This window comes from Pungitius pungitius, chromosome 1, assembly GCF_949316345.1.
Source record: "Pungitius pungitius chromosome 1, fPunPun2.1, whole genome shotgun sequence".
Taxonomy (NCBI): domain Eukaryota; kingdom Metazoa; phylum Chordata; class Actinopteri; order Perciformes; family Gasterosteidae; genus Pungitius; species Pungitius pungitius.
In genome coordinates this window covers 18,327,122-18,342,904 of record NC_084900.1, presented here as the reverse complement: position 1 = coordinate 18,342,904, position 15,783 = coordinate 18,327,122, and the positions used below count along the sequence as shown (strand labels likewise).

Sequence of the window (15,783 nt, the reverse complement as noted above, 5' to 3'; positions counted from 1 at the left end):
TCTCTATGTGTGTGTACCTATGAACAACAGGGTGAAGATGATGATCAGCTGGTACACTCCATGGCCCAGGATGTTCTTCATCATGGTCAGTGAGATGAGCGGGTTGTTCCGACCATAAGGTTTCCTTAGCAACAGGTCCTCAGTGGGCGGCTCAGTGGCCAGAGCCAGAGAAGCAAACGTGTCCATGATGAGATTCACCCACAGCATCTGCACTGCCTTCAGAGGAGAGTCCTACAGAGGGATTTGCAACCAGAGAGCTGCGTCACAAACCATGTTCACATGGCTTCCCACTTCTTTTATGAACTATGTTAAATCCAAAGGAACAGAATAGGAGTAGACATGACCGCTCAAAAGAACGCAGCAGGATGATCGGATGTGAGGGCAGAGTGGGCCCTTCGGTGTGTAGTTCCATACTCAGAAGTCCCACTTTGCTTGTTTCATACGCCACTGAGCAACTTTTATAGGAATGAACAAGGTCCTGCCCACATCACCGCGTGTACTTCCATTCATACATGTGTGGTTATAGCGGGATAACTTTAAAAGTTAAAAGCTAAACTGACGGCACTCACTCTTTGTGGTGAGTGTTAACGTTAGGAAGCGCAGAGAGTACATTAGTAACATTTAACTGCAGTCTTGCCATTGCACATTGCTATCAAATACTTTTTAGGCTTTTTTTTTATTACCAGTGTGGAATAAGCGAGCCAGCTAGCAGTTGGCTAGTTTGCTTGTGTGCTAATCCCACCATGATTGAATGCTACACTGGTTACAAAAAATCGAGAGAATGTTTTACAAAATTGAATTAGAAAGACCCAACATGACTAAAAGGAGACCAAATAAACTGTGTTGTAAATATGAGTTGTGAAATAAATTTCTATTGTTGGTTAAAGAGGATATCATTCTTTCACCTGTTTTGATCAAGAAGCCTTAACACAATCGTAGCCCCAAAAACCCCAAAACTGTGAATAACCCAAGCACTTTCACATTATATTCACGACTGGATCTTTCTTTTACATTCAAATTTACATTACATTCAAAATTTATGTAAGCTTTAAATATCTCGTCTAGTGTCATATTAGTGAGAGGAGAGGACTGGTGCCCTCCAATCAGAGGAGTGGTGGTTCAATCCCAGGTTCTGCTAACCCACGCGTCCATGTGTCCTGTAGCTGGGACTTCTGTGTGTGCATGCAGGTTACTGATGGACAGGTGTCACTGTGTATCATAGCTGCTGTCATCAGTGTGTGAATGATGACATGCAGCGTTAAAGACTAGAAAAGCGCTATGCTAGTACAGTCCATTTGTGTCTGTATTTAGTTATTGCAGTTTAAATATCAGTGTGTCAAAATGTTGTTGTTTTGTTGGATTATTACAATCATATTGTTATGTGGACGATTACTTAGAGGTGAAAAATGATTGAGATAAAAGGGGAAATGTTGTTCGTTCCATATTAATATATTACAAATAACATTATTTTACATACAAATAACAATACATATATAAGTTGATATTTATTTCAAATCAATCATATTCCAATGTTACCATGTGTGTCAGGACATCTGTGCTTATATAAGTGTAAAAAATGCATAAGAAGCATTTCAGCATTTTTTTTGTATGAGACACGAGTGACATTTACTGAAGTGACAGCTTTGCGTGTGTTCTACTGTATGTGGGGGAAATGCATGTGTGTCAGTGTGTGTGAATGTGTGTACCTGAGTGATGCAGGCGCCTGTGAAGGCCACTATGACAGCCACTACGTTGACCGTGAGCTGGAACTGCAGGAACTTGGAGATGCTATCGTAGACATTTCGTCCCCACATCACCGCCTTGACAATGCTGCTGAAGTTGTCATCAGTCAGGATGATGTCAGATGCTTCTTTAGCCACATCTGTTCCCGCGATGCCCTGGCACAGATGGAGACAGAGTGAGGAGGAGGCTAAGTCCATACATGTGAACCCTCCCGATTTTTACGGGAGACTCCCGAATTTCAAAGCCCCTCCCGAAAATCTCCCGGACCGACCTTTCCCCCGAATTTCTCCCGAACACCATTGCTACACCATCCTTCACTGGGCGCGCCGTTTCAGACCGAACAATAATAAAGGTTACACCTTGAAGTCAAGCGCGGCAATTGGAACGGAGAAAGATGAGATTGGCGCTGCAAAGAAAATCGCCACCGCCAGCCCCGCCAGCCCCATCCCCCACTCCACTCCAACATCCAAAGTGCTACCGCCTTAATATCGTCCCGACTTCAGTGCCAGTGCTTAGAAAGCTGTGTACATCTCCGGATGAATACATTTTGGTTGACATGTTAAGTAAGAGGTTTTACTCAAAAACATAATACGTAAATCAATGTTCTGCTGTGGACATATTGTAGAGACCGAAAATCATTGCTATCAGTTTGAGTAGCCGCTATATTGCAGCCACGGACCAGAAACTTCTTTGTGCTGCGAGGTACGACATGTTGTTAAAATGGAGTGATGTTTTTGTCAAAGCGTCCTGCGGCAAGGTAAAGCTGTGAATGATTCTAAATATAATGCACTTTTAAACGGACGCTTCTTCTCCTCTTTGTCATGCAACAGCACTTAGAAACATCCACATCATATCTTGAATATACTTATTACATGTAGTAGCAATTTGTTCCCAAATGTTGTAGCTACAGAAGGGTTTTAACACCAATTAACGTTGAATGATGCATCAGGTTACCATGGCGAAGCCCACATCAGCCTTCTTCAAAGCTGGACCGTCATTGGTTCCATCTCCTGTTACTGCCACGACCTGTCTTTGTTCCAGGACGGTGCTGTCGATGATTCCTGCACACAAACAGAGGGGAATGATACGTTATCCTCTGTGTGTGTGTGTGTGTGTGTGTGTGTGGGGGGGGTTCATAAACTGGAGACTGACCTTTGACCAGGGTGTGTTTGTCGGTTGGTGAGGATCGAGCCAACACGCGAAGTTTGGGCCATATTTTGTCGATACGTTCCTGTTCAATCTTTCAGGGAGGATGTGACAAAGAATAATATAATAGAAGACCTATTAGCTGACATATTTTCCCACAAGCACATATTCACTCTCAAAGATTCATTTCCAAGTAGGTTCTTTTTACATATGAGTCTGTCCTGGGTTTTTAGTGATAAAAAAAAGTTAAGTTAGATTAATCTTCAACAAAAGCAATAGATTGTTGAATAGACTAATTATATACATATACTGTATACAGACATCACATATATATAAAGATGAATCCGTCAGACCAGAGCTTAGATGAAAGCAGTGTATCAACGTAGTAATGAAACACACGTCATTAGTCAACATCCATTTTTAGTTCATTCTTACTCAGTACGGCAATAGAGAACTAGTGAATTCAAAAGGAACTGTTTAAAACACCCGCTCACCTCTCCTTTCTCGTTCCTGATTCTCCGGTTGAAATCTTTGCCCTCCAGACAGATAAAGTCATCTCCAGGGTGGATAATGCCACATTTAACAGCAATGGCCCTCGCTGTGTTGATGTTGTCACCAGTCACCATCCGTACCGTGATGCCCGCACGCTGACACTTACGGATGGCATCGGGCACCTTTGGAAGGACAACGACAAAGGTTCCATCATCAAAGGACAAATCTGTGTCCCGCCCTCCCCTCCCAAGCAAAGAACAGTCGACTGTCACTCAACAGACAGACAGATACCCGCACACACAAAACAGAACACATAATCTGCCCAAAGGGGGATGAATCCAGCTTTTAATCACAGTAGCGGTTAGCAGCCTACCTCTGGCCGCACAGGGTCTTCTATCCCCACCACAGAGAGGCAGGTCAGTTCGTTCAAGATGTCTGCTTCGTTTTCCCAATCCGGCTCCGGGTTACACGGCAGGTCTCGGTAGGCAATGCAGATGGTTCTCAACCCCTCACATGCCATTGGCTCAATCACCTAGTTACAGGTTTGAATACAATCAAACCTAAATCTAACCTTTGACCCTAACACTAGGGGCATGTACACACTTCCAGTTATCTAACTGGCCTTTCACCCTGAATATATCCCACAGATAATTAAGTTGTGATTAATGATCTTTAATGCCTGGGAGACACTTCCTACTTCCACCCCACTATATGTCACAGGAAATATGTCCACAGAAGGAATATGAAGAGCTTTTCACTTTTTTGTGAGTACTTTAATCTCTAAATACGAACCCATGCAGGACTTTTACTTTAACTTTTACTTTAACGGAGGTTTTTCACTGTGAGTGGCATGAGTATTTTTTCATGATCTAAATACTTCCTCCATCGTAAGTTCATAATAAGAAAAGGCGAGTATGTATATATTCATTGTTCTCTAAAGTTGTTTAATGAAACAGAACATGTTTATTAACTGCAGTAGAACTGACCTGTTTATTAACCTTAATAATATATGATGAAGGCGTCTTAAATTATGCTTTTATATGGGAAGGAGCTGATTGGTCGACCTAAAATCCATGTTACCATTACAGACAGTGACCTTAAACTTTGACTTTAAGCAAGTTTGAGGAAAGAGGGACTTTTCCTTTACTTTCACCTTTACTCAGATATCAGTTAACAACAGTATCTATGTGTTCTTAACATCAGGAGTGTTTCAGCCTCACCTGTTTGACCATGTCATCTCTGTCACGTGGACGGAATGTACGTGCTTCTCCATTGGCATCTAGGATGAAAGAACACCTGGGGAGAAAGAATAAATATTCATTAATAGAATATCTTTTGTCTTTTTGTCCAACATTTCAAACCCGGTCCCTTGTGAACTATTTTGGTTTTCTTCCTTTCATGAAATTGCATGTTTGCCACAGACCAACCACCCCCCCCCTCCCATCCACCTGTAAACCTCACTTCTTCAGCAGGATCTCAGAGGCTCCTTTGCTGTAGAGGCGGAATGAGCCGTCAGGCAGCTTGATCACCGTGCACATGGATTTACGCACAGAGTTGAATGTGTACACCTGACAGAGGGAGGGAGAGACGCTGGTCAGAAAGGTCAGAGTAGAGACAGATGCAAACACACTTCTGAGTGATGATCTGCACACTTGCAATTATCTGCAAGCATCAGGCTGCACTAGTTTGTCTAATTGTTTAATTGTAAAAAATTAACTTTTAAGCTTTTCTGAACACTTCATGCCATCATTCACCCATTCATTCTGACGGGAGGAGCTACCATACACAGAGACACCCACCCACAGGGACCTCCACATCATTCACACAGTCACAGGCATGGAGCCTTTTGGGGAGCAAGTGTCTGGACCACGGACACATGGGCATGGACGCTAACGGAGGGCATCAAACCACGACCCTGCTTTCCACAGTGTGGGTGTGTTTATTTTGTATTTTCCTGACGTGTGTCGGGAGGTAAACTTTACTTCCTGCCTTGGTGGGTATTCTCCCCCTCTGAGATTGTTTCCTCCTAATTCATGATGCCCACAGGATACATCCTGACGCCTTTAATGATTCCTCCTCTTGTTGTTTCGAAAGTAAATTGTACACGTCAGATGAATGCAGCATCATTTTTACGCCCAGATGTTGAGAAACATTCTTTCTGTTTCATTTTAATTCACTAATCTTGCTACCTTTATTTCTTGCTTTATTGCATTTCATGATCTGTTTAGAGAGGCAGATGTTAACGATTTACACAATTTACACACTGTGCTGTTGTGTTATTGCTAATAAGTAATATACAAACAGTTCTGTTGCTTATGCTTAACCACCATGTCAGTATTTAAATGATGTGGATTTAACTGGTCACTACCCCTCACGATGCGGCTTGTAACAAAGGGAGATTCGACAGGGCTGAGATGGGCTATACCATGTATATATACATTTATACATATTAATGTATATATATACATTCATACATACCACATGTATATACATCATGCAAATCACGTATATACATCATACATACCACGTATATATACATCATGCATACCACGTATATATACATCATACATACCACGTATATAAACATTCATATATATACTATGTAAATATACATCATGCACCACATATATATACATCATACATACCACGTATATATACATTCATGTATATACCATTTATATATACATTCATACATGGTATAGTCTGTGCTCCGAAGTATTGACCTATTCAGGGAACCTCAGTTATGAGACTCCATTAATGGTTGGGTTATTGCTTATTGTGCCCCCTTATTATTATTATTATTATATTTCTGCTTTGTGTGAATTTGTGTGTGGATTTTTGTATTTGTTTGGTGATCTCCACATTCGTGTTTTGGAGGTGGATGTGGTGGTTCCCTACCTTGTACAGTCTCTCCTCAGGGATCTGCTCTCTGACGGGGGCGTAGTCCCGCTGCAGGTCTAATACAAACCCCAGCAGGCCACACTCTGTCTTGTTGCCCACCTGCTTGGCCAGACCCCCCTCTACATCAGGCGGCTGAGTAGTACATTTGAGCCAAGATGAGGAGAGAGACAGAGAAGGACACGAGAGATGGATGAGAGAGAGTTCAATCTGAAGAGATTGAGTCAGAAGAGTGTTATCTCTGTGTGTGCGTGTCTCACTAAGATCTTGGAGGTGTAGGCGCTGTTGATAGCGATAGCATTGACTAATAGATCCAGTGTCCGCGGGTTTATCTGTCCAGGGTCCGGGACCATGCGGTGATGCACATCACCTGGGCAACAACAATCAAACGTTAATACACATCAATTATGAGCTCTGTACATGTGTGTGTGTGACCTGAAAAGAATCCAACAATAAGAAGTTAGTTCTGTTGGATGCAGCACGACGGACTTTTGGCCAAGGAGGAGGTACAGGGGACACTTGTAGAACATGCAGATCATTGGTGACCATGAGTCACGTGGCGTAATGCTGAGACTGTTCATAGTGGCATAAAGCCCTTTGAGGATTAAGGATTAAGCTTTGATAAGTCTAAAAGAAATAATGATGATGACCTCTGGGCCATCCTTAGCTTACACTTGGTGGAATAAAATGAAAGGGTTTCTGATACATATTAATAGTAATAATTAACATGATTTAGTGCTGGGCAACGATTAAAATCAAATTAATTAGCAGTATTCCCTTTACAAGGAAAATGTACATAAAAAAATAGTATATCTCAATTTAAACTTGATTAAATAAGAAACAAGTGAATTTAATCAAGTCAAATTTAAATCCAAAGCTATTTGCCAGCCAGGCAAAATACATTGTTTTCGGTTTTTCTGAACAGCTACCAGCATGTACACAGTTCTTATATCAGGGAGCAGCATATTCTAATCAATAATCTATATATTAATAATCTGTAATGTTCAGTAGCTGGCGGTCCAGCACTCAGCACTCAGCAGGGATTCGCTGTGCAGGGACTTTTTAGTCTATGGAGTCCATGCTTGTGCTGCATTTCCTTTGGAGAATCTCAGTCAAAAACAAAATAAAACCCACTTTCAGTGATGCATGTTATCAATAACGTCATTAATAACTGGCTCTATCATCTTTGTCACTTTTCATCCACTTTCCTCCATTTGTCACGCCGCCCCCCACCCTCCCCACTGTGATCCATGTCAGTGAGTGTATTCTGAGCCAGTGAGGAACGGACTTTGAAAATGATGATTTAAAAAACTGTGTTAATAAAGAAACGTTTCTTTGGGTAATAGTTATTATTTAAACATGAATTATGAACAGAACCAGTGAAGTACATATCAGGGCAACTATATATACTCAGGTAATAAATGGTTGTATTAAATACAAACTAATTGTGACAGAAAAAGATATTGTTGAACTGACAATCAGTTATTAGTGTTCAGCACCTAATGGGTACAACATTATCCTCCTCTAGATAGCTCCTCTTCAGAAGTTAGTATGTTGACCACAAAAGACCATTGAAGTTCTTCTCTGAAGGATGAAGCAAGGACACGAAATCCATCAGATCACTTGTGTGACTCAATGAGAGTAGTGACGGTTTCTTTCAATCTTAACGCTTTTTGTTTAAATAAAGTCATTTCTGGATCTTTCAGCGCCTGTGTTTTTAGAAGCTGACAATGTCACCAAACACGGAGCCACTGAAAGTTAGTAAAAGTCTAACCACATGACTTTGGATTCATCTAAGGACGCAGGATTTATGTCAAGTATCATTTATTCAATGTGGATGGAATTGGAACAGGCAGCTAGATGAAGCCGTGCTCACCTATGTGAGTCTGCACCACCGTCATGCGGTTGGTGGTCAGCGTGCCCGTCTTGTCGGAGCAGATGGCCGTGGCATTGCCCATGGTCTCGCAGGCATCCAGGTGGCGTACAAGGTTGTTGTCCTTCATCATTTTCTACCAATGAGACAGTGACAGACAGCGGGGGGGGGGCAGAAGGACACCAGTGGAGAGAAGGAGATTGGGGGGTAAAGGAGAGAGGGAGGCACGGTTATAAATTACATTTATAACACAATGACAAAGGATTGACGACTTGCGTGAAGCTGATTTTTAAAGAAGATTTATACGCTACTACATACAGTTGCTTTGCTGAAATTAGCTTCACATATTACTTTCTAGTTTTAAGCCTTTGACTCAGAGGGGGAAAATTATATTTAAACTGCATCGGACTCTCAGCCACAGTCCTAAAGAGTTAATTTCTATCTCCACACTGTTTAGTTGGACCGACATGATGTATGCAGCTCAATCATTGGTCAGCTTCAGAATAATATCATAATACGGTAGACCAAACTGATTGGATGTGCGTGAGCTTTTTTCAAATATGTCCACATACACTTGAAAGGTGTGGCCTGAGAGGTAGCATGCACGTCTCTGACCTCCCAAAACCAGTCACAAAACACAGCTAAACTACCATGACATGAAATGATAGCAAACCAATAATAAAGTGTGCATTCTACCATCTTAAAACATGGCAGCAATCACATGACCCATTTTAACTCTCCCACCAGATTACATCACTGTAATAGTCTTTACTCAAGACCCCCCCAAAAAGCTTGGTGTACTACGCTAAGCTATCAGGGTCATTGAATGGACATGAGAGACGTATCAATCCAATCCCAAAACGGGCTAAATGGAGCGCCTTGCTCAGAGGTCACAGCACAGGCCACACATACGCAGGGCGGGAAACATAATTCAGTGTCACAATATTATGACTCTCAAAAACCTAAAAAGTACTCATTTTAGTTTACACAAAGATTGTGTGTGGTGGTACTGCTTTGTTGGTGATGTTTGCAAATAGAGATTACACTGCATAAAAAAGTATCTATGTGTTCTCTATCCTATAACCTTCTACAAATATTGTTATGCACTACAAGAATACAAAGCAATATGTTTCATATGACACATATCATATCGTCTGATTCTGGTAATTACACAGTCCAACATTGAACCCTGAATTGAGTCGTATTGGATTAAATATTAGATCAAGATACAAGACGGCTTCAGCTAAATTGAAAATAACAACACATACTGACTTAAAGGTATAGTGATGATGATTGTGTTTGTGCTTCAGTGTAGTTACATAAGACTGTTGAATGTTTGTTCTCTCTCAACATGTATCCATTTGTTCCTCTATATTTTCACTTGAAACTGCTGTACTTAAATCAAAAAGAAAAAACACAAAAAGCATATTCTGTGAACTGGGTGAGAGGCTCTACCTTGACCGAGTAAGCCAGAGAGATGGTGACAGCGAGAGGTAACCCTTCTGGGACTGCCACTACCAGCACAGTGACGCCGATGATGAAGAACTTGACAAAATACTGCACGTAGACCGGAGTGCACTCTGCTAGCCACGTGTGACCTGCAACACACGCCATGCTATAATGGATCCTCAGCTGGGTGCTAAGTATCAAGACTGTAAGACTTTTGGACACACAGACCTTCAACGACAAACGTGTTTATGACGAAGAACAGCACCAGAATGATGACAGTGATGGCTGACATCACCAAACCTGTTGGAGATATTCAAAGGATCAGACTTTATTCAAAGGAGACCGCAGAGTCAACTGAATCACTAATTGATCAAAGTAATCTGAAAGGAGGAGACCATGATGTCCACATTTGGATCAGGCCTGAATAATGAAGTGCTTCATCACTCACTTCACTCCTCTACCTCTGCCTTCACATTCCACCAGTGTATGTGTATATAACGGTGGCGCATGGAGTACTGTGATGTGCTGGGAGCTGCTGGTGGTTCGAATGTGCCATGTCGAAGTGTCACCTAACCCCTAATTGCACCCCAGGCAAAATGTAACGCAATGTAAGTCGCTTTGGATAAAAGCCTCAGCTAAATGAGTGTAATGTAACTTGACAAAATGATCTTTTTACATGTCTGGTGTTAAGCAGAAAACATCCTTTAAAGAAGGAATCTTTCCGCCTTACTGTTAGCCCTGCGGAGAAGAATTCACTTCACATGTTCATTTTAGAGCAGTGGCTTCATTAAAAGATGAGTGGTGGTTATTTACCTGCTTTGCCAATCTGAACCGCTAGTTTGGTGAGCTTGCCCTGTAACACGCTCTTCTCTTTCTTTGGTACACTGGTCTTCTTCTTCTCTCGGTCCTCTACCTCCCCCCCCTCTGCACTTTTCAGGGGTTGCATCTCCATGGCAACACCCCCATCCTGCTTCTTGGCTGAAACACATAAAGAAACCACATCTGTCTCTTCTTAGCACCGTACCTGCAGATGACGCTCATCCAACATCCAATCCAAGATGTACACACACACACACACACACACACAGACACACACATGCATGCGTCAAGTGCCTTTACCTTTGTTCTGATTGTTCTCCACAGCTCCGTCAGGTTGTTTTCCTTAGGGAAGGGGAGGCTTCTTTAGACACATGGCTACATAGTGCATACACATAGGCTGAAAGAACTGTTCCTATTTCTGATTTCAGGACAGAAAACCACATCAGAATAATACTAAAGGAAAGAACAATGCAGGTTCGCACATCATCATACACTGGGTCAGGACACTGAGAGACACATATGTCCATCGCAGGCCACTGGCACGGCACTGGGTGCATTCATTGGCTGAGGAAAGGAGCGGGGCGGGCAGACAACTTGGTGCTCACATACCATTGGTGACTGTGCTGAAACTGGCATCTGTAGCGACGAGCACCTGAGTGCTGCCCTCTGTTTGGGGAATGTGTGAGGATGGAAGGTTTTGGGACACGTGAGAGGATTTGGCAAAAAAGGGACAACGAAAAAGAGCAAAGAGGAAAAAAAACTCAAGCAATGAATGTGTTTGGAGGCACAACTGTCAATTTAGAATAAAACAAATGAAACCTCAACCTCACATGAGAGAGAGAGAGAACAGTATACAGCCACATAGCAAACAAAATAATTAGTTCAGGCGTCTATGAAGTCTGGTGAATTATGCAGCTTCAATAACAGAATGATCTAACCCACGAGGGCTGCTGCATGAGGCCAGAACATGGAAAGCAAGCTGTACACGTATATATACTATCAAAATATTAAAAGGAAAAATAACTTCATCAGCTGATGTGTTGTTCAGTTCTGCGTTGTAGGATGCTTTACATATGTTTGCCTCTGTAGGATGCCAACAATATTACACACATTCTGATGCATCAGTGGGAACTGCAGTAAAGACATGGGTGAGTGCACTGGTAATGATATTATCCTTAAGTGCTCCTGAAAGTATACGTGGTGTCTGTTGTTTTCTTCAGCTGCAGGGCCCTTCAAACACACGTGAGCACAGACTAATGCTCCGTTCATTGACCAACCAACGCTCTTCCCTGAACCTCAGTGGCTCCCCCGTGCTCCCTGCTCCCTCAATAATTGATTCAATCTGCAGCCTCTCTCTCTCTCTCTCTTAGATTCAGGGAGGAACAACAGGAGAGAGCAACGGCAGGACAGGAAAGAGAAAGAGGGAGCAGTGTCCCTGCCACTGCTCCCCCTTTCTCTTTCTTATCTTCACCAAGTGAAAGAAAGAGAGACAAGTGAAAGCAGAGATAGGAGGCATGACAGCCAGAGTGATGGAGAGGATGTGGGCTAAATTATCAATGAGGTTAAACTGGTGTGTTTCCTGTTGAAGCTTTTATCAGAAGTCCTTTAGGCTCATTGCACACACACTCAGGGATGGATGCTGACACAGTAAAAGCCCACTTCTCTGTAAACTGTTTGTCGTTGCTTTGCGTGTGTTTGTGGTGGTTTGGTGTCTCCAGGACGTCCTTCACGCCTTTCTTAGCGTGCCTCTGTGGATTTCATGTGTCGCTTTGGAGTTTAGTGAATTTCTGACAAGAACCACTAACAATCATTCATTGTTGGATCCTATGGATTCAGGGGCCGCTGCGCCTGTGCCTGGTGGCTCGTTCAGTAATCCATCCATGTGTGTGAGTACATGTAAGCTGACAGCTAACCAAGTTTGTGTTTGGTATCAAGATGGCAGACACTTAAAATAATGTCTCCTCTCCTAGGTTTGGTAAGCATGGGTCTACTTCCTCTAGTATTCATATTTCAAGAACAAAACCATTTGTGTGTCTGATATCTTACTACGGTCAGTTCATCTCGATATCTGAGTAGATAAAACTACGCAAAAGTTGCAGCATCAACAACAAGAATGTTCTTTGTTCATTAGAGCCCTGAGGACTCTTCCCTGTGTCTCTGAGTACTGGCTTATCTCTTTCAAATACCTTTCTTGTCCTTCCCTTCTTCCTCGATTTCTCCAGCACCCAGCAGGGTGAAGATGATGCCCGTCTGCGAGTTGACACCTACAGCTGTGACCAGCATCCTGCCGGAGCCCTCCATCACATGGGTACCTTGAAGTCCAAACAGATGACAGCTTAACATTCAATTAAGAAATCGGTGGTGTTTGCTAAGTGCCAACCCCACTGGTGGAGGCTGTGAGGGTTTTGCTCATGCGCACCATTTGAAACAGTGCTGGAGCTGATCTTGCCCCTCTGGCTTAGCTCAACACGATCGATCCACCATCATTTAGGCCAGCGGCCCATTGGAGGCCCTGCAAGTTCCTTACATGCCAAATAATGCTTTTGTCTGAAGTTATGAGGATTTTTTCAAATGAATTCAATATGAAACACAAATATGCTTACACAGCAAAATCCTTAGAGTTAATTTTACAGTGTTGGGCAAAATTGTTGAAGTGCAGAGTTGAAATCCCACTGTAAACTCTTACAGAGTCAATTGTAGCAAAGAGCTGGAGTCATTATCCAATGTCAAGATCAGATTCATTTGCAACACTTAGTTAAATAACCTCTTTGATAGGATTGAAATGTAACTGTACAGTGTCACACTTCTTGGTAGCAGGCTTAACTCCATGTAATATGGTGCATGGATTGGTGAGGGTGCACCAGAAACCACAGGGTTGTTGGTTTGAACCCTGGCTTACCCATGTTCTATGTCAAAGTGTCCCTGAGCAGTACACCTAACCCTGAATTGCACCCTGGGCTAAAACACCACGTGTTAAAAATGCAATATAAGTAGCTTTTGATAAAAGCATCAGCTAAATGACGTTGTATTTAACAATGAGCACATTTATTTTGACACTTAGTTAAATTGTTAACACTTTGTTGAGTGATGATTTAACACTGGCAAGATTGGGACAATATAAACACCAGCTTAGAGTTCAAATTGAATCTCACAGAGTCAATATAACTCTGAAATTTGCTGTGTACTATATGTATTTCCTTTGGGTTTTGTTTTCTCATAAGTCACAAGAATATTTTACCAGATACACTTGGTCAACTTTTGACTTTTTAATAAAAAGGGCCCAGTGTCTGTTTTTTTGTATTCCTTAAATCCAAACTGTGAAAACCAACCTGAGAGCAGCATGGGGTCCTTCTCCACACATTTGGCCACGTGGTCAGACTCTCCTGTGAGAGAGCTCTCATCTATCTTCAGATCATTCCCTTGGACCAAGACTCCGTCAGCCGGCAGCAAGTCCCCTGAACACAGACCACCACTGGTCACTGTCCGGTTCACCTGGCCCTTTATGTCCTTTCTTGTATCTATTAGCATAGCTTAGCATACAGGCTGGTAGCAGGGGGAAACACTTTACTTAACTCTGACCAAAGGCAATTAGTACAAATTGCCATATCATATTTGGTTTAACTGTAGGAAAACATTAGTAACCTGTTGAAAAAGGAGAAATATATTATTTTGTCCTCCAGGGCGAACCCTGTCTTATTTAACAGTGCTCCAATGAGTATTTTTTAATTGAAGTTTCGATCAATTTTCCTACTTTTAGCCTCATTTCTTTAGATTTAATCTAGGGTGTACAATTAATTATTCAATTCAACATTCAATTCAGTCATTCAATTCAAAAGAAACTGATATTTGTATTTGTTTTTTTATTGAATAAGACGGTTTACCTACCGTATTTGACCTGCGCCATGTCCCCCACCACCATGTCAGCCACGGGAATCTGGATGACATTTCCTTTGCGCACCACAGTGAACTTCTGTTCTTGTTCAATCCGACTCTGTAGGCCCCGGAACTGCTTCTCTTTGGACCAGTCGTTGAATGCCGTCACCAGGACGACACACACGACGGACAGTAGGATGGCCGCGCCCTCGATCCATCCAGTGTCACCCTCGCCTTCATCTTCTGCGGCCCCTGACACATCGCCACACGCTGGCCACGGGGGAATGGAGAGGAGCACCAGTGGGTTGGTTGTATTGAGACATTTTTTAAAGTAAATATATGGGAAAGTAAAACCTGACTGATATCAAAACATTAAAAAGGCTTTTAAGTATGAGCTAAGACAAGATAGCGCTACGGATAGCCTCCTTGGTACTGCACTCTGCCGTGTGGTGTATGAACGATGAGAGCAAAGGAAAAAGCAGAGTCCAAGTCCTTGAAAGCATACGAATACATGGCCAATAAAGCTGATTCTGACAAAGAATATGGTGGATGTTAACCAAAGCATGCATCTGACTAGTCATTATATTATTTACTGCCATTCAAATATTTAAAAAAAGCTTAATAACAAACGGTGAGTACCCACCAGACACAATGGTACTTTGCAGAGGTGTGGACTCGAGTCATGTGACTTGGACTCGAGTCAGACTCGAGTCATGAATTAGATGACTTCAGACTCGACTCAACAAAACGTACAAAGACTTGCAACTCGACTTGGACTTTAACATCGATGACTCGTGACTTCACTTGGACTCGAGCCTTTTGACCCGAGAAGACTTGCTACTTCCCATGAAAACTGGGGGAAAACATTTTCACACGGCCGCGCCGCTCTGTTTATCTGCATCTGTCAAAAAAATGTGCGCCACCTGTATGCAGAGAGCGCGCGCTGCCTGCACGTCATCCAATCACTGCAGTCCATTTTACCGTATCAACGAGACAGCTCGTTCATGCTTACAAAAATCGGGATTTTTGAACCCGGATTCAGACTCCGATGGAAATCCTCGCCAACATTATGTCAACGTCCGTTTTAAAGTACTATAACACAGTCACAGTCGATCCACCATTACCCTTCCCTTCCCTTCGTAGTCTAGGTCTGTGAGGCAGCGCACCATCACCCAGGGTTCCCCGTCCCCACTATAATAAGAGGACTTGAAATGACTCAAAACTAAAATGGTAAGACTTTGGACTCGACTTGGGACTTGCCTCATCTTTGACTCGACTTGACTCGGGACTCGAGGGCAACAACTTGAGACTTACTTGTGACTTGCATAACAATGACTTTGTCCCACCTCTGGTACTTTGCATTCCTTCCTCCATATTCTAGCCATGACACTAATAAAGATGATCAGAACATTGAAGATATTTTTCAGTATCTTATACTGTATTTTTCAGTGATGGCTCATCGTCTTTGTTACTTTTCAATGTCAGTTTCT

General features: G+C 42.4%; 1 protein-coding gene across 3 annotated transcripts in view; it reads right to left on the bottom strand.

Moving 5' to 3' along the window:
- atp2b3b (ATPase plasma membrane Ca2+ transporting 3b) overlaps positions 1–15,783 on the bottom strand; it is a 39,571-nt gene that overhangs the window by 12,883 nt on the left and 10,905 nt on the right. For all 3 annotated transcript variants that reach the window (XM_037477895.2, XM_037477893.2, XM_062562895.1), the window contains exons 4-21: positions 14,306–14,563; positions 13,750–13,875; positions 12,607–12,732; positions 10,721–10,762; positions 10,415–10,579; positions 9,830–9,901; positions 9,608–9,750; positions 8,156–8,288; positions 6,540–6,649; positions 6,280–6,414; positions 4,843–4,949; positions 4,602–4,677; positions 3,755–3,913; positions 3,384–3,563; positions 2,896–2,983; positions 2,698–2,804; positions 1,707–1,898; positions 18–231 (exon numbers count right to left, since the gene is read on the bottom strand). In XM_037477895.2, coding sequence (XP_037333792.1) covers positions 18–231; positions 1,707–1,898; positions 2,698–2,804; positions 2,896–2,983; positions 3,384–3,563; positions 3,755–3,913; positions 4,602–4,677; positions 4,843–4,949; positions 6,280–6,414; positions 6,540–6,649; positions 8,156–8,288; positions 9,608–9,750; positions 9,830–9,901; positions 10,415–10,579; positions 10,721–10,762; positions 12,607–12,732; positions 13,750–13,875; positions 14,306–14,563 — 2,433 coding nt within the window. The remainder of the gene's footprint in view (positions 1–17; positions 232–1,706; positions 1,899–2,697; positions 2,805–2,895; positions 2,984–3,383; positions 3,564–3,754; positions 3,914–4,601; positions 4,678–4,842; positions 4,950–6,279; positions 6,415–6,539; positions 6,650–8,155; positions 8,289–9,607; positions 9,751–9,829; positions 9,902–10,414; positions 10,580–10,720; positions 10,763–12,606; positions 12,733–13,749; positions 13,876–14,305; positions 14,564–15,783) is intronic.